At 35.8% G+C, this 19,337-nt stretch overlaps 2 protein-coding genes and 1 long non-coding RNA gene across 3 annotated transcripts; all 3 read right to left on the bottom strand.

The window, feature by feature from the left end:
* Nucleotides 1–4,193: 4,193 nt before the first annotated feature.
* LOC18095086 (extensin-like) lies at nt 4,194–10,092 on the bottom strand. The gene is made up of 3 exons (XM_052456419.1): nt 9,069–10,092; nt 8,923–8,974; nt 4,194–4,452 (listed from the first exon to the last, which is right to left on the bottom strand). Exons 1-3 carry the CDS (start codon nt 9,937–9,939, stop codon nt 4,194–4,196), a joined length of 1,182 nt encoding a protein of 393 aa, XP_052312379.1. The 5' UTR covers nt 9,940–10,092.
* A 2,609-nt stretch (nt 10,093–12,701) lies between these two features.
* Nucleotides 12,702–13,509, bottom strand: LOC112326288 (uncharacterized). The gene is made up of 2 exons (XR_002979920.2): nt 13,015–13,509; nt 12,702–12,940 (listed from the first exon to the last, which is right to left on the bottom strand). It is a non-coding gene; the product is annotated as an uncharacterized LOC112326288 (long non-coding RNA).
* Nucleotides 13,510–14,126: 617 nt separating this feature from the next.
* Nucleotides 14,127–14,993, bottom strand: LOC112323503 (uncharacterized mitochondrial protein AtMg00810-like). The gene has a single exon (XM_024581933.2). It carries the CDS (start codon nt 14,991–14,993, stop codon nt 14,127–14,129), a length of 867 nt encoding a protein of 288 aa, XP_024437701.2.
* Between the last annotated feature and the right edge of the window lie 4,344 nt (nt 14,994–19,337).

The raw sequence follows: 19,337 nt of genomic DNA, 5'->3' as shown, positions 1-19,337 counted from the left end.
AGATAAAGACCCTGACAGAGATATTGGGGACTTGGGGGTTGCTTGAACGTTGTTTTTTTTTTTGGTAATTATAAGTGTTCGGGCCAAATTACGTGCACTTCAACTAATTCCTCGAGGTCCTGAAGTTAATAACCAGATAAGTCTCTAGTCATCCTAATAATTATGGTACTCAAACTAGTAATATCTGAAATGTAAATCCAGAATCTAATCAGTTTACCAGCCTATGCTTTTTCTTCTTATGAGAAGCCAAGAAAGGCGAACCTTTTTTCTTTCTTCATTTCAAAATGGTTGTGTTGTCCATTCATTGATTTTATCAATTAACTCGGGAATTTTTGTTTTCTTCCATTTCTTTAGGTTTCGTGTCCACTATCGGTGATGCCCAATTCTTGAAAATGAAAAAAAAAGGGCAGTACTGGAACGTGTCCTGATGATATGGTTTTGTTTTGGCACATGTATTTTTTTTTTCCTTTTTTTGTCATCATACTATTTTCTAACTCTGTGATGCTCATTATTAAAGATTTTCGAAACATCATATTGGCTCGGTTTTGTTTCCCCAATAATATATAGCGGATTATTTGATGAAATATTGTATGACATCATTATATAATTTTTTTAATAAAAGTTTAACATTAATCTAACATCACTCAATATTGTGATATTAAAGATTTTTGTTGAATTTACCACTGATATTGGTGCAAGTAAGCACAATCCCTCCTCGCTAGTGTTTGATCTGTGTCAGTAGTACGGAGGAGGGGGTAGCATTCATCTGCTTTCATGCATTAAGTGTTTTTTTTTATTTAAAAAAAGCTACTTAAATTTGGAAGAATTTAGTCCATGAAAATGCTAATTCAAGCTCAATTACAAGCTGGTAAATAAATCAACTTAATCACAAATTCAAAACTTATTATTATGAAGAAAGTATTATGGGAATATACATAAATTAATAAGGTAGAGCAAAATGATTTAACATTGTCATGCTACTAATATTATGGGATCATGTATTTAATTATACGAATACAATCTAACTTGAACCACAAATAAAACATTGCCTTCGTATCAAATCCAATATTTAAAAATTTAGTAGCAATGACAATTCAATTTGGATCTGATGCTACTATGCGGTTGAAGTCGTGTTTTGTCCTGCCGCTCTAGTATTGAGTTAGTTTTTTGTTGTAATATTTGCAGTAGGTTTTGACTCTTGTATTCTATATTTGGTATTTTTTCCATTTTTATTTTTTAGTTATATAAGGATTTGCTGCCAAAGCCAAAATTCTTTGTTTAACTTGTAAACTACATACTAATTTTCTTTTTATTCATTTATATTTTTCAAATATAAAATGGAATTGTAGTCTTTTTTTATTACATAAACAAATAAACTCTAGTAATTAGGACTTCAACTTTGTTTTCTAAAATAATTTATCGAATACATAATCGCTATCTAATTTTAATTAATCACATCTAACTCCTTTTGGTTAGCAAATCATTGTTTATCCTATTATATTAGGATTCATTATTTTGATTCCTTTTGCTTTAGAAATTGCTTGTCTGGACATGATTGGGGTTGCTAACCTTTTGTTGTAATTTTCTACTTTTGGTTTTATTTATATAGCTATCAAAATGGTTAAGCAAAACCTTATTAATTATAACTTTCTACTTATGGTTCTATTTAAATAGCTATCAAATCGTGTATAAATTCAATATATTAATTTAAAAATTTAGTGATTCATATTTTAACTCTGATATTAAAATAATTAAAGAGTTAGCTTGATTATATTCGAGCACCTTGATTAATTGATCTAATATGGTGATATCCTAAAATTTAGAATATTCAAGCAAGAAGTTATTCAGTATTTGAATAGTGGTGGGTCAAGGTGTTTAAGAACACAAGTATCTTCTCCTTAGCTAAAAAAGTACCAAACTAATGGTAAAAACCTAAGTACCTATAAAAACAAAGTCAATAACTTTATGGGAGAAGCAATAAATAACTCAAAAGAGCCCTAAGTTCCAAGAACAAAAGTGTTTGTTCTTGTATTTTAGAATGATTAATGCTCCGAAGTATATGCAAGCTATTGAGTCGAAAACGTTTTGAACCTCTTACCTGAATAGTTCAATGGATATTTATAAACCTTAAACCTAGTTGTCTTTAGAGAAGAGCAAGACTAAAAAGTTATTTGCTTTCCGTGACATTAATGAGAGACAAATATCCCTTACACACCATTAATGAGAAACAAATATCCCTTACACATTATTAATGGGAAGGTACGTGTGGTGGACTCCCTAAGTAACCTTTTGTACATCTATAAATATAGAGAGATCATTACCTTTGATATGAATAAATCATGAAACCATTCTAAAAGTAGGACTCCTTATCCCTGTACACTTAAGACCTGAGATGTAGCCAAACTTAGATAAAAAAAAGGGTGTGACAGTTTATCTAATTTGTAGCACCTCTGGTTTAATTAATCATTTGGATCCAACATATTGCCATATTAAAGTTACCTTGTGTTCGACTAATAACTAAACTCAAGCGTATTAGGTCTGGTATTTTGTCAGGTCCACGTTGTCTTGGGTTTAGCTGATTGTTGAACCCAAGTGTGTTGAGTCTTGCAAACTGCTAGACCCATGTTATCTTGCGTTGAGCTGATTGCTAAATTCAAGTTTCTTGAGTTTGGCATTTCGCCAAGCCTATGTTGCCTTAGGTTCTTCAGCTGATTGTTGAACCTAAGCTTCTTAGGTTTGACATTTCACCAGGCTCATGTTGCCTTGGACTCAACTAAATTTTGAACCTAAGTGTCTTGAGTTTGGCATTTTATCGGGCCCATGTTGCCTTGAGTTTAGCTGATTCGTGAACCCAAGTATGTTGGGCCTGACATATTGTCAGACCCACATTACTTTGGGTTCAGCTAATTGCCGAACCCAAGTGTATTGGGTCTTGCATGTTGCTAGAGCCATATCGTCTTGGGTTTTTTCAAGCAATAAAAATATAAACAAAAAATATTGACTTATCACAATCAAAGCTTTTCTTCTCATTGTTTCTTCTTCTTGTTGTGATGCTTCTATTCATATACAATTTGTTTGAACCATTTCTTTTCTTACAGTAAGCCATATTATAAAAAATTCATGAATTTTTTTTGGAAAAAATTGTATTAAAAAGAGAATTCAACTCTCTTGCATTATAATTCAGTATCAATTCAAAGTTTGTAACCTAAAATGTGTCTGATGAATCCTCTTTTCAGATAGTTTAATTAGTTCTAACTAGTTTAACCTGCTTGCACTTTCGCTATGGGTTTAAACATAAAAAAGACACATTTAGATCGTTAAAAACTTTCCAACATTGTTATTAAACTCGATATAATAATTTAAACTTGAAAAATCCCTACCTAACTTTTTAATTGATATTTAGTCAGTCTATCAACCCTATGATTCAGGTTAAGGACTCCGCTGGGTCAAATTATTTTTTTATTTTATTATATCATAGAAAATGCTAAAATTAATTTATCATCAATCAACTCAATATTGAATGGTAAAATTCAAAACAGAAAACCCTCGTTCTTCTCACAGAGAGTCTATGCCCACAGTTAATAATATATTAAAATTATTATAATCAAGGGACCATATGTTATACACACCGTTAATTATATATCAAAATAATTATAATCAAGTTTGTAGACCTGGAAGTCCAAATAATCGAGCTTTTCACGTGGGGAAAGTCTTCAATGTATATAGGTAAACATTGTCCTGATATCTAAATTATCTTTTACTATTTTTCTCCAAATAAATTAGATGAGTAAAAATTTTAACGATAAGAATTATAAAAAAGAAGTAATTATCGTAATAAAGGACATTCATTTAGTATTATAATGCTTTTTAACAAACATAATATTTTCCTCCACATTATCCATGTATTATTACAATAACTAAAGTTCTATGATATTATTTTGGCATGATTGATACAGTCCACTTTCCTTCAATTGATTACATTTTCAATACATGCATTATCTAATATGTAGTCTCTTCAAAGAAACCCACTGCCATTATTAACCATATATAATCTGAAAAAAAAACAATTAGAGATTAATATTAGTAAAAAAAATAATTTAAAAAAGAACCATGTTATCGAAATAAACAATCTATTAAAAAGAAAGTTAAAAGAACTGACCAATTTAGTAAGATATTTTTCAACGAGGTGGAGGTTAATTATTGGATGAAGGAGGTGATGGAGATAGAGGAGGTGGGGATTTAAAGAAAAAGGGAGGCAAAAAGAACCATGGAGGAGGTGGAGATTTAAGGATATATGGAGGGGGAGAAGGAGATGGAGGTGGCAGGGATTTAAAGGGGAAGAAGGGAGGAAATGTAAACCTCGGAGGAGGTGGAGATTTGAGGATAGGTGGAGGGGGAGAAGGAGATGGAGGTGGCGGGGATTTAAAGGGAAAGAAGGGAGGAAGTGTAAACCTTGGAGGAGGTGGAGATTTGAGGATAGGTGGAGGGGGAGAACGAGATAGAGGTGGCGGGGATTTAAAGGGAAAGAAGGGAGGAAGAGTAAACCACGGAGGAGGCGGAGATTTGAGGATAGGTGGAGGGGGTGGAGGAGAAGTAAAACGAGGTGAGGAAATGGTGAAATTTTTGGAGGGTATGTCGGAGGAGTATAAGGATGTGATGGAGATAAATTAGGAATTGGGGATGGGGATAGTGATGGAAATGGTGAAACTTTTGGAGGGGGAATCGGGGAAGTATAAGGATGTGATGGAATTGGTGAAATTTTTGGAGGGTATGTCGAAGGAGTATAAGGACGTGATGGAGATAAATTAGGAGTTGGGGATGGGGATAGTGATGGAAATGGTGAAACTTTTGGAGGGGGAATCGAGAAGTATAAGGATGTGATGGAATTGGTGAAATTTTGGGAGGGTATGTCGGAGGAGTATAAGGATGTGATGGAGATAAATTAGGATTCGGGGATGGGGATGGGGATAGTGGTGAAATTAGTGAGATTTTTGGAGAAGTATAAGAAGGCGATGGAGATAAATTGGGATGCGAAGATGGGGATAGTGATGGAAATGGTGAAACTTTTGGAGTGGGTATCGGGGAAGTATAAGGATGTGATGGAGATAAATTGGGATTCGAAGATGGGGATAGTTGTGAAATCGGTGAGATTTTGGGAGAAGTATAAGAAGGCGATGGAGATAAATTAGGATGCGAGGATGGGGATAGTGATGGAAATGGTGAAACTTTTGGAGGGGGTATCGGGGAAGTATAAGGATGTGATGGAATTGGTGAAATTTTGGGAGGGTATGTCGGAGGAGTATAAGGATGTGATGGAGATAAATTAGGATTCGGGGATGGGGATGGGGATAGTGGTGAAATTGGTGAGATTTTTGGAGAAGTATAAGAAGGCGATGGTGATAAATTGGGATGCGAAGATGGGGATAATGATGGAAATGGTGAAACTTTTGGAGTGGGTATCGGGGAAGTATAAGGATGTGATGGAGATAAATTGGGATTTGAAGATGGGGATAGTTATGAAATCGGTGAGATTTTGGGAGAAGTATAAGAAGGCGATGGAGATAAATTGGGATGTGGGGATGGGGATAGTGATGGAAATGGTGAAACTTTTGGAGGGGGTATCGGGGAAGTATAAGGATGTGATGGAGATAAATTGGGATTCGGGGATGGGGATGGGGATAGTGGTGAAATTGGTGAGATTTTTGAAGAAGTATAAGAAGGCGATGGAGATAAATTGGGATGCGATGATGGGGGTAGTGATGGAAATGGTGAAACTTTTGGAGGGGATGTCGGAGGAGTGTGAGGATGTGATGGAGATAAATTAGGAGTTGGTGGTGGGGATAGTGGTGAAATTGGTGAGATTTTTGGAGAAGTATAAGAAGGCGATGGTGATAAATTGGGATGCGAAGATGGGGATAGTGATGGAAATGGTGAAACTTTTGGAGTGGGTATCGGGGAAGTATAAGGATATGATGGAGATAAATTGGGATTCGGGGATGGGGATAGTTGTGAAATTGGTGAGATTTTGAGAGAAGTATAAGAAGGCGATAGAGATAAATTGGGATGCGGGGATGATGATATTGATGGAAATGGTGAAACTTTTGGAGTGGGTATCGGGGAAGTATAAGGATGTGATGGAGATAAATTGGGATTCGAGGATAGGGTTAGATGTGAAATTGGTGAGATTTTGGGAGAAGTATAAGAAGGCAATGGAGATAAATTGGGATGCGGCGATGGGGATAGTGATGGAAATGGTGAAACTTTTGGAGGGGGTATCGGGGATGTATAAGGATGTGATGGAGATAAATTAGGATTTGGGGATGCAAATAGTGGTGAAATTGGTGAGATTTTTGGAGAAGTATAAGAAGGCGATGGTGATAAATTGGGATGCGAAGATGGGGATACTGATGGAAATGGTGAAACTTTTGGAGTGGGTATCGGGGAAGTATAAGGATATGATGGAGATAAATTGGGATTCGGGGATGGGGATAGTTGTGAAATTGGTGAGATTTTGAGAGAAGTATAAGAAGGCGATAGAGATAAATTGGGATGCGGGGATGATGATATTGATGGAAATGGTGAAACTTTTGGAGTGGGTATCGGGGAAGTATAAGGATGTGATGGAGATAAATTGGGATTCGAGGATAGGGTTAGATGTGAAATTGGTGAGATTTTGGGAGAAGTATAAGAAGGCGATGGAGATAAATTGGGATGCGGCGATGGGGATAGTGATGGAAATGGTGAAACTTTTGGAGGGGGTATCGTGGATGTATAAGGATGTGATGGAGATAAATTAGGATTTGGGGATGCAAATAGTGGTGAAATTGGTGAGATTTTTGGAGAAGTGTAAGAAGGTGATGGTGATAAATTGGGATGCGAAGATGGGGATAGTGATGGAAATGGTGAAACTTTTGGAGTGGGTATCGGGGAAGTATGAGGATGTGATGGAGATAAATTAGGAGTTGGGGGTGCGGATAGTGGTGAAATTGGTGAGATTTTTGGTGAAGTATAAGAAGGGGATGGAGATAAATTGAGATGCGGGGATGGGAATAGTGATGGAAATGGTGAAACTTTTGAAGGGGATGTCGGAGGAGTATGTGAATGCGATTGAGATAAATTAGGAGATGGGAATGGGGATGGTGATGGAATGGGTGAAATTCTTGGAGGGGATGCTGGTGAAGTATAAGGAGGAGATGGAAATAAATTTGAAGCCGGGGATGGGGATGGGGATGGGGATGGAATTGGTGGAACTTTTGAAGGGGATGTAACTGGAGAAATATAAGAAGGCAATGGAGGTAAAATAGGAGCTGAAGATGGTGTCGGAGGTGAAGCTGATGGCAATGTTGGAGATTTTGCTGGTGGTGGTGGTGGTGGAGATTTTGCTTGTGGCGGCGGCTGAAGGTGATGAATTTTTGGAGGTGGTGGGGGCATTTTCTTTTTATTTGGAGGTGGTGGTGATCGAGGGGGCGACGGTGTTCCTCGATTCAGAAGTCCTGATGGCTGAAATACAAAGTTTTTATGATTATATGGTAATGGTGGATCTTCGTGATCATGAGGTGGACTAGGAGGTTCCTCATTATCATAAATATTGGCCGCCGCGTTAATTGCTAGTAAGCCGAAAACCATGGCATGCACAAGATGACGGTGAGATGGTGACGCCATCCTTTCGAACTCTTCCCGATAATCACACTTGCTCTCGCTAATTAGCTTCTGAACAAGGAATGGACGTGAAGATTTGCTTTTATAGTTGTGTTTTTAGTGTATAAAGACGAGTTGATCCCCTGTGTATAAAGACCAAGTGGTCTCGAGTTCGAATCTCACCATCCTCATTTATTTGATAAAAATTAAGCACAAGGTAATGTGGGCCTGTGCAAGTTTCAAGCCCAAAGGGCTTTCACTTGAGGGGGTGTGTTAGAGAATAATATAAATCATATCCTGGGACCTCACCTAACAGCTTAAGCTTTTGGGTTGAGTTGGTTCTTTGACAAAATAGAGAGTTTTTATGATTATATGGTAATGGTGGATCTTCGTGATCATGAGGTGGACTAGGAGGTTCCTCATTATCATAAATATTGGCCGCCGCGTTAATTGCTAGTAAGCCGAAAACCATGGCATGCACAAGATGACACCGAGATGGTGACGCCATCCTTTCGAACTCTTCCCGATAATCACATCGCTAATTATATATGAAAGTAATTATAATCAAGTTTATACACCTGGAAGTCCAAATAATTGAGATTTTCACGTGGGAAAGTCTTCAATGTATATAGGTAAACATTGTCCTGATATCTAAATTCTCTTTTACTGTTTTTCTCCAAAGAAATTAGACGAGTAAAAAGTTTAACGATAAGAATTGTAAAAAAAGAAGTAATTATTGTAATAAAAGACATTCATTTAGTATTATAATGCTTTTCAACAAACATAATATTTTCCTCCATATTATCCATATATTATTACAATAACTAATTTTCTATGATATTATTCTGGCATGATTGATGGAGCACAATCGACTTTCCTTCAACTGATTACATTTTCAATACATGCATTATATAATATGTAAGTCTCTTCGAAGAAACCCACTGCCATCATTAACCATATATAATCTGAAAAAAAAAAAACACAATTAGAGATTAAATATTGGTAAATTAAAAAAAAAAAAGAACCATGTTATCGAAATGAACAATCTATTACAAAGAAAGTTAAAAGAACTGACCAATTTTGATAGATATTTTTGAACGAGGTGGAGGTTAATTATTGGATGAAGGAGGTGATGGAGATAGAGAAGGCGGGGATTTAGATTTAAAGTGAAAGAAGGGAGGAAGTGTAAACCTCGAAGGAGGTGGAAATTTAAGGATATGTGGAGGGGGAGAAGGAGATGGACGTGGCGGGGATTTAAAGTAAAAGAAGGGAGGAAGTTTAAACCTCGGAGGAGGTGGAGATTTGAGGATAGGTGGAGGGGGAGAAGGAGATGGAGGTGGCGGCGATTTAAAGTGAAACAAGGGAGGAAGTGTAAACCTCGGAGGAGGTGGAGATTTGAGGAAAGGTGGAGGGGGGGGAAGGAGATGGAGGTGGCGGGGATTTAAAGTGAAACAAGGGAGGAAGTGTAAACCTCGGAGGAGGTGGAGATTTGAGGAAAGGTGGAGGGGGGGAAGGAGATGGAGGTGGCGGGGATTTAAAGTGAAATAAGGGAGAAAGTGTAAACCTCGGAGGAGGTGGAGATTTGAGGATAGGTGGAGGGGGTGGAGGAGAAGTATAAGGAGGTGATGGAATGGGTGAAATTTTTGGAGGGAATGTCGGGGGAGTATAAGGATGTGATGGAGATAAATTGGGAGTTGGGGATGGGGATGGTGAAACTTTTGGAGAGGATGTCGGGGGAGTATAAGGATGTGATGGAGATAAATTAGGAGTTGGGGATGGGGATGGAGATGGTGATGGAATGGGTGAAATTCTTGGAGGGGATGTCGGGGGAGTATAAGGATGTGATGGAGATAAATTGGGAGTTGGGGATGGTGATGGAAATCGTGAAACTTTTGGAGAGGATGTCGGTGGAGTATAAGGATGTAATGGAGATAAATTGGGAGTTAGGGACAGTGAGAGAAATTTTAGAAGGCAATGGAGGTAAAATGGGAGCTGAAGATGAGGTCGGAGGTGAAGCTGATGGCAATGGTGGAGACTTTGCTGATGGTGGCGGAGGTGGAGACTTTGCTCGTGGTAGCGGGGGTGGAGATTTTGCTGGTGGTGGAGGTGACTGTGTTTTCTTCTTTTTTGGAGGTGGTGGGGGCGTTTTCTTCTTATTTGGAGGTAGTGGTGATCGAGGCGGCGGCGGCGGTGTTCCTCGATGAAGAAGTCCTGATGGCAGAAATAGAGAGTTTTTATGATTATATGGTAATGGTGGGTCTTCGTGATCATGAGGTGGCCTAGGAGGTTCCTCATTATCATAAATATTGGCCGCCACGTTAATTGCTAGTAAGCCGAAAACCATGGCATGCACAAGATGACGCCGAGATGGTGATGCCATCCTTTCGAACTCTTCCCGATAATCACACTTGCTCTCACTAATTAGCTTCTGAACAAGGAATGGACGTGAAGATTTGCTTTTATAGTTGTGTTTTTAGTGTATAAAGACGAGTTGATCCCCTGTGTATTTCGGTAATTGAGGAGGCCTATCTAATGGAATAATAATCACAGCTAGGGGTTGTACCCTTTGGGTAATTAACATAGCATAACTGTAATTTTAGTGGACTTTTTAATTGAAGGGACCATTTAATCCTATGGTTTATTAGGTGTAACCACAATTAGAAATCTTCTTATAGAGACGCTACAAGTCAGTTTAGTTTAGTGGACCATCTAATCCTATCTTAGGAGGTATGCTAAAACCTCTCCATCGGTTCAGTCAGTTCTTAGCATCTAGCACCCCATCCTCATCACTAAACGAAAAATGAAAAGCACTAATTGATTTATTATGAGTGGTGAATAAAAAACTATTAATCAATATAATTTGTCAAGTTTTAAAAATTTATTTTTCTTTTCTTTTTATTTTTGCTTATTTTTTATTATCAATACCATAAAAAAAACTCTAAACACAAAAATTAATTTAACCCTTGAAATTAAATTCAATTCCAAAAGCTCCAAACAACGAGATAAGGAATGGCCTTCATTTATATATTTCTCTTTCTCTAGATGACTATCATTAGGGTTCTCCAATATTATTCTTTTCTTTCACTTTAATACCGTGCTGTTAAATTATATATATTTGATGATGTTTTAAAATTAATAATAAGTTATTTAGTGTCTGATATCGTGATTAATCAATATTTCAAGTACTTTGATTTCTTCTTTTTAGTTTAAGAAATTCCAGACTTATGATAAAAGTTTGATTACCTGCAAAAACAGTCTTTTGATTTATATTGGTTAGTCAATCTTTTCTATATATATGTGTAGGGTAATATACAATAATAATGGTGGAGATTACAACACAAGAGTATAAGTATAATATTTCCTATATAATATACCTATAATATTTCCTATATGTATACTTTCTATAATAAAGCTCATTTGCCTTTGAAGGATTTATAACCTCATCAATTGTGTGGTCTTTCAGACAAAAAAAAGAGTAAAAATAGTGTTTGGAAAGTCATGGCTGGGATCTATCTAACCATTTGGGAACGTTTTAAAAATTGTGTTTCTTAAAAATTTAAATTTGTTTTATTTAAAATTATTTTTTATGTTTTTTTGATCGTTTTGATATATTGATATCAAAAATAACTTTTTGAAAATTATATATATATTATTTTAATGCATTTCTGAGTGAAACGATACTTTAAAAAGTAACTACAACCATATTCTTAAACACCCACGTAGTTATTTTGATATATAATTAAGTGTGTATATAAGCCTTGGGTCTGACGGCCATGCGAGACCCAAGTCTAAGCAGGTGATAATTAAAATGTTGAAACTTATAATTTTATATATATATATATATATATATATATATATATATATATAAGAAAACATATTTAAATTATCATTGAAGTATCCTAAATAGAAATCCAAGTTCATAAATTATTTATAAATAATAAATTATCACAAAATTCTAATTTAACGTTTTAGATCTAAATATTCGAATCATATCTTCATATTAAAATAATTCATTTTTTATGTTCATAAATTTGTTATTCTTTCAATAGAAATTCTATCTTCTCTCGTTTTTTCTCTTCTTTTTTTTCTCTTTTTTTTCTCTTTTTTATTTTTTTAATGCAAAAAACATATTTAATGGGTGGTCCTTTGTGATTTTTCATCAATGACAACATTATTTTATATTATTTTTAACAATACTGGACTATATGTGCTTAGTTTCATTATATATATTTTCATCCACAATGCACACAAAAAATAAAAGTTTATTTTTGAAGACTTGAAATAAATCACTTAGTACTTAATATATTTTTTTTTCATTCTTTCCTTTTCGAATATAACAAATTATAAAATAAGTTGCACAAATAAAAAGAGTTTGCATTTAAGTTCTACTTCCTATGAATGAAAAATTATACTTGAATGAGGCAGTGTTTGTTTTTGCAGTTCAATCATGCTTTTAAAAAAATTTAAAATTTTAACCCAGGCGTGCGGGTCTGGCAAATGCTAGCACGGGTCTGGCAGACCCGTGCCTGGGTCTGGTAATATTGTTAGACCCGGGCCTAAATCTGGCAACCATGTCAGACCCAAATATAGTTGCCAGATCCAAGGTGTTTAGGCCTAATGCTCAGATCTAAAACGTTTGTGCACAACGTGTTTACCAAACCCATAAAACTTTAAAGATTCGTAAAATCAAATCCCACATTAGAAAAGGCCAGGCACCGCGATTTAAATCACATGGCTCCATAAATTTGTAGTTAGTGCTAGCTGAAAGACCCGCCGCTAAGCTGCGGGGATCAAGGCATTAATAAGGAATTATAAATTATATTATGAGCGATTTTTACATTAGGAAAAAAATAAATTATCTAAATATTAAAATGATATCAGGTTAGGTTATTTTTTTAGGCCTTTGAATGCAGACTCAATTATGAAATTAGTTTTTCGATGTATTTAGTTGAACAACGCAATATGATTGATGTTTGGTGTGTTTAAACATTCTAATATGTTGAGTTGGTGTGCTAAGAAATTAAGGGGAAAAAAAATAATTCTTCAAGATTTTGTCTCTCATAAAAAAAAAAAAAAATTACACTCTGTGTTTGGTCATACGTTTATTTCCTTATGATTTTCAAATCTCCACTTCAATTAAAAATTACACTCTGTGTGCTAAACATTATTCCTTAGTTGCTTAAAAAAGAGCTTAAATTGCTTCTCGCTTGATCCAGATTGTAGAAAAAACTACAACTTTGAAAGCACCCAGCTAATCCTTAGAACCCATTCTCATCTCTTCAAAAAGATTAGTTCAATCAATCTGTAAATCACTTCAAGTTATAATCATTATCAAGAGTTAGAAAGAAAGAGAAAAGACAGGCAAAAGAGAGTTACCCTGGAGAGTAGATGATCTACAGGAGCAAAAAGGCAGTCACAGAACCTGCACCTATAACAAAGATGAGAAGGAGGCTGATGGATTAAGAAAGTTCTGATTATATGATAAGAAAAGAATTTGGGAAGATAAGGAAAGAAGAAGAACAGAGGTTTTGGAGAGTATTTTTGTTTATTCAATGTCCCCTTTTCAATACAGAAAACGTGAACCTAAATAGGCTACCTCAATACAACAATAATTCAAAATAACCGGGACTCCAGTAGTGGAGCTGAAGACTAGGAATGCTTTCAGCAACTCCTATTCCCCATTACGTTATTAATTGACTAATTCAATAAAACACAAAACAATAGTAACCCACGTAAGCCTTGTACCCAGCTGTACCCCAGCCATGCACCCAATCACCCACGTAAATAGAGATTTCTTATCATTATTTATCTAGAATGGAGCATAGGATAAAGCAAAACTACACATAAAATTGATACAAAGATGAGAAAGAGGTTGGTAGGTTCCCGCCCTTTATTTGCCATTAAAATTAAGATCATGAAGATCTTACATTGTATTGTAACAAATTGGAGGAAGAAATAAAAGATGAAGAGAGAGAGCTTTTGCACGAAGGATGAGGGAACCTCTTAGTATTCTACTTAAAAAGAATAATCGTGTACAGTATCGTGTATATATACAGTTATCTAACAAACTATTTTGTCTCTTTCTTTATGATAAAAGGCCCTCAACTAAATAAGCACAAAACAGAAAAGGAATAATTACAAATAATTCATTCGGTTGCAGCATGTTGTGCTGTTGTTGCTCTGCTGGTGTGGTGCTGGCTATTCTGTTGAAGTTTTGTTACAAGTTGTTTGCTTGGTGCATGCTAAATGGCATGCTACTGATGTGGTCTCTAATATCCCCCCACAAGATGGAGAATAGAGATTAACTATTCCAGTGGTGATGAGACCTTCCTGTATCTTGTCACGGATGAGATGGCAATCCAATTCAATATGTTTTGTCCATCTGTGAAAACTGGGTTTGCAGCTATGTGAAGAGCAGCTTGGTTATCATAGTAAAGTTGAGAAGCTTGAGGATGAGAAATGCAGAGATCCTAAAGGAGATATCGAAGCTAAGTGAGTTCTGAGCAAGTGGAAGCCATAGAACGGTATTCTGCCTCAGTTGAGGAGCGAGAGACAATAGATTGTTTCTTGGACTTCCAAGAAATAAAAGAGTCTCCAAGGAATATGCAATAACCCGTGACTGATCTTCTAGTGTCAGGGCAGGAAGCCCAATCAGAGTCACAGAAGGCTTTGAGTTGAATCTGTGAGGAAGAAGATAATAAAATACCTTGTCCAGGTGCAGATTTAATGTAACAAAGAACCCGATAAGCTATGGCCAGATGTATGTTGGTAGGTGTATCCATATATTGACTGAGGACCTGGAAAGGACAACAAATATCCAGCCTAGTGATTGTGAGGTATAAAAGACGTCCAATAAGATGACGATATAAGCTGGGGTCTGATAAAGGATCTCTAGAAGTCTTGGTGAGCTTAAACTTCTGCTCAAGAGGCAGCTTGAGGGGTTTATTGGCCAAGGTTCCTGAATCGGCCAGAATGTCTAAAACATATTTTCTCTGACATAAATGAATACCTTTTGAGGACCTAGCAACTTCTAGGCCAAGAAAGTAGCGTAAGCAGCCAAGGTCTTTGATTTTAAATTGGTTGTGTAGGAAGGATTTAAGGGATTCGATGGAAGATGAACAATTTCCAGCAACAATTATATCGTCAACATAAACTAGTAAGGCAGTAAAAGAACTGTTATCCACCTTAGTAAATAGGCTATAGTCAGCTTTGGATTGTGTAAAACCAAAGGCAATGAGAGAAAGAGAGAATTTGGAATACCATTGGCATGAGGCTTGCTTGAGTCCATATAAACTTTTGAGAAGCTTGCAGACTTGATTGGTGCCTCCTACAGAATAGCTAGGCAGCTTGCACATATATATTTCTTTTATGAAGTCACCGTGAAAAAATGCATTGTTGATTTCAAATTGTAAGAGACACCATCATTTGATTGTTGCAATAAAGAGTAAGAACCTGACAATAACAAGCTTTGCGATAGGAGAAAAAGTCTCTATATAATCAATACATGCCTTCTACGTAAAACCCTTGGCAACAAGTCTGGCTTCAATCTCTCAATAGTTCCATTAGCATGAAATTTAGTCTTGTAAACATAATTGCAGTCAATGGCTGATTTGCCAGGAGGTAAGTCAGTGACGATCCAGGTGTTATTTTATTCCAAGGCAAGCAATTCATCACTTATGGCTTTGCACCAGCCAGGATGTTTCATGGCTTGGTTGTATGTGATAGGGTCGGTATGAATGGAGATAGAGCTAGAAAAAGTAGTGAATGATGGGGAACATTTTTTATAAGAAATAAAGTTTGCCGATGAATAGAGATTACCGGTGTTTGAATTCTCAGACTTGGACAACAATTGAGAAGGCATAGCAAGTGAGGACTTGTTGCAATGGAAGTCGTGTAGATATTGTGGTGCTCTTCTGACCCTGGTGGTTTTGCGAGGGGCTGAATCAAGAGAGGGACAAGGTAGGATAACAGGAGTGTGAGATGGAGAATCAAATTAGGGGTCTGTTGTGGAGATGATAGAGTCATTTACGGCTGGTGAAGTTATGTGAGGTTTGTTGGAAAGAGATTGATTAGTACTTAAAAGTGCATTCTCATTAAGGCTTTATATCATCATATTGCACCTAAAGTAGCATTAAATTCCCTAACTTAAGCATGTTTTTATAGTAACAAGTCTTATAATATAAGATAGCTTTAGGTTATGGTAAATGCTCATTTTAAATATAGGTTTATCCCATAACTCAAAGGATTGATTGATGTGATTAGCTATTGAAAGTGAAGAGACAAAGAGAGGACTAAGCTTAGAGAAGAGATGTTGGTTCAATTCAAACTAGAACACCATTCAGTTATTGGATCATAACTGGAGTTGTAGACCTTGAATTTAGGTCTGGTTTATCTTGATGGAAAGCTAAGACGCATGCCTAAAACTTTCATGAGAGTCCAAGATTCAAATCTTCTGTTTTTAAGTTCAAATCTTAGCATCAAAAGAGACGTCTGAATCTGTCCTGTAGCCTAGACACTGTTCAGTGTTTAGCCCATATCTCGAGTTCTAGAAGTCCAAATAAGCTCTGGTTTTTTTTGTTGAAAATTTGAGACAATTTCCCACAACTTTCTTGAAGACTATGTGCTCAAATTCTGATGTTAGCAATGACGTTTTGGCCAGCCAACAATGTCAATAACCAGTCACCAAGTCAATGGTTGGCCACCAACTAAATAGTTAGTCATCTAATCAATAGTTCCGAATTTTAGCCTATAAAAGGAGGCATTTGCCATGTATTTAGGCATCTTGGTTTTTAGATTAAGATCATTTTCTTGCTTTCTCTCTTTGTAATGTTCAAGTTTTCTTTCAAGTTATATTAATCTCTTGTTTATGCTTTTCATTTCCTTTACTACTCTTAGTTAACTTATATCATAATTATGTTCTTATCTTGTTTATTTATGTTCTTCTTCTTCATTATGTCTAGCTAAGTTAATTATGTCAAGGTGAAAAGGTTTCATTAATGGTGTTATAATAAGTATAATATAAACTTAACATGGACTTCAATGCTTATATCCAAGAAAGTTTGTTATTAACATGTCTTATCATTTCTATCTTATTCACTCTTAATACCTTGCTTGTTAAATAATTAATCTAGATTTATGTTATATAACACTTCGTACAATAAATGCTTGATCCTTCATAGTTTTCGGCCGACATCGTTGTTATGAGAGGAACTTGATTTGTTGTTAACATAAGTTAACATCATGAATACCTGACAATATTTACAAATATGGTGTTACTTAAATAAGATAATTAATATGATCATGTTAATAATTCATAATGAGCTATTAATGATAAATCATCCAATTGAAACCTCCTTTGTGTGTGGTTTCCAGTTGAGTAATAAAAAGGAGTTTTACTATGCTTATTTTAAATACCATTAGTGGATCCTCTAACCTTGACAATTGTTTTATCCTTGTTTAGTCTTTTCATCATTATCACATCTCAAAGTTTTCTTCAACATCAATATCATTTTATTATTTGTAATTTATATAGTTCACCTCCCTGTGGTTCGACCCCGGTCTTGCCGGGTTATTTATTACTTCGACACTCCTGCACTTGGGAGAAGACATCAATCTTTTGATCGTGTTAGAGATAAATTTTTTAGAAAACCGCCAAATAACATCGACGACTTTTCAATCCGTCGGTGATTTTGTCTGTAAAAAACAATAATTAACAGTGCAATTGGGAAGTGAATAGTTCTAGAGCTCTCTGTAAAATACCGATGGAAGTTTCCGTCGGTGATTCCCTTTGTAATTGACATGATGAATAGTGTTCACAGTTTACCAACGATTTTACCGATTGAATAAATTTTGTTGGTAAAAATGGCACGTCACTATTTTTTTTTGCTTTGTTTTAATTTTTTTTTCCACTGTAATTCCCTTGGAAAATACCGAGAGAATATTTCCGTCGGTAAAATTCATCGGCAATTTACCGACAAAAATATTCTCTCGGTATTTCTGTTTGTATTTATCGATTTTCTGGTAATGGTTGCTCTGCTGGTGTGTTGCTGACTATTCTGTTGCAGTTTTGTTACAAGTTGTTGCTTGGTGCATGCTAAATGGCATGCTGCTGATGTGGTCTCTAATATGTATTACTCCAGAAAACATTGTCCAATTTCTTTCAGTCATTTTGTATTCTCAAGAGAAGGAAAGCAATGGAACATATGCTTTTTATGTGCATCATAATCTAGTTTTAGCAAATCTGCAAGAGTTGTTCCTTGCATTTCAGTTTTTCATTAAAAGGTGTACAGACAGGGATACCATTTTGTATGTAACATGAAACTCACTCCCAACTGAGGGAAGAAGAGACTTGTTTGCAATGTCAGCCTCTTCAAGTGTAGATAGAGCAAAATCAACTAAGTTACACATTTGTGAGTCAGAAAATTACAACAGGAACCTACCCTTCCATATAGGGTTTATTAAGAGGGTAGTTCTGTTAAGACATTAAGGTTAGCAGGTCGTATAGAACTGATCTGAAAGCTCATCTCTCCATTCACTCAATTGGGTCAGTCCTATCGCCAACCTGCAGTAAGCAAGGATCGATCTCTCAGCCATTCATTCTTCTTTACACTCCACTTGCGGATGCTCTAAAGTAACTGTACTATAAATGCGAGAGACTTCAAATCCGAAAAACAAATTCTTAATTTGAGTTAATACACGACCAATGCTTCAATTCAAATAATTCCTTATTCAACATTTCAAAACTTGTTTTTCTAGCACAACACTGCAGGATCACTAAAAATACTTGTCTACTTTCGAATCCATGTCAAACGATCATATGACTATCAGCATGCCATATCCTTGTCGTGTTAACCTCAGTGATTATGATATGAGGTCATATATACACCTATGACTTTAATAGCTGATCTAATATTAAGGTACAAAAATGTTCAACTTATATAATATATGAAGATCCAACAACTTCCACCTAATAAACATATGGTTTATTAGGACATTCCTAGTCAAAAAAAAAAAATTAATTTGATTATCACAGCATTATCTTTAAAGGAACCTCCTCTGCACCCTGGTTACAGGCATCAACTACAGTATCTGCAAGTACAAGTTTGCTATCATCAACAGTTTCATTAACCTGCAACAAAAATATCCAGCAAGATATTACATTAATGGCTGAAAACTTAAGGAACTCAGTCCGGAGAATAAGTAGAAGCAACTGAGATCTTGTTTTGCAGCAAACAATTTTGCACCTGTTACATAACAAAAAATAGCGACAACCACAACACTTGAACCGGAGACCTTGCATCAATCAGCACCACACGTCAACCAGGTAAACCACACAACCAATTTGTTATCTAAAGATTTGAATAATATATCAACCTTATTAAATGTTCAAATGAACTGTGAAACCAACCTTCTACTTTTTTTTTAGGGGTGAGCAAAAAAACCGGAAAACCGATTAAACAGAGAAAACCGGAAAAAAAATAACCGAAAAAACCAAACTGAAAAAAATAACCGATTAAACCGATTAAATTTTTGAAAAAACCGGCCGGTTCGGTTCGGTTTCGGTTTTATAAACATAAAACCGAACCGAACCGAAACCGACAAAAAACTGAAAAAACCGAGCCAAACCGAGCCAAAACCGAACCAAACCGGAAAAAACCGAGCCAAAACCGGAAAAAACTGAGCCAAAACCGAGCCAAAAC

This window comes from Populus trichocarpa, chromosome 1 (assembly GCF_000002775.5).
Source record: "Populus trichocarpa isolate Nisqually-1 chromosome 1, P.trichocarpa_v4.1, whole genome shotgun sequence".
NCBI classification, from domain to species: Eukaryota; Viridiplantae; Streptophyta; class Magnoliopsida; order Malpighiales; family Salicaceae; genus Populus; species Populus trichocarpa.
The sequence above is the reverse complement of the archived record's forward strand: the minus strand, read 5'-3'. Positions and strand labels throughout refer to the sequence as shown.

Coding starts and splice junctions, on each gene's coding strand:
- LOC18095086 (XM_052456419.1), bottom strand. CDS start 9,939: ATGATAATGAGGAACCTCCTAGGCCACCTCATGATCACGAAGACCCAC. Junction 8,975..9,068: donor TCACTTTAAATCCCCGCCAC/CTCCATCTCCTT, acceptor AATCGCCGCCAC/CTCCATCTCCTTCTCCCCCT. Junction 4,453..8,922: donor AAATCTCCACCTCCTCCGAG/GTTTAAACTTCC, acceptor ACCTCCTCCAAG/GTTTACACTTCCTCCCTTCT.
- LOC112323503 (XM_024581933.2), bottom strand. CDS start 14,993: ATGTGCAAGCTGCCTAGCTATTCTGTAGGAGGCACCAATCAAGTCTGC.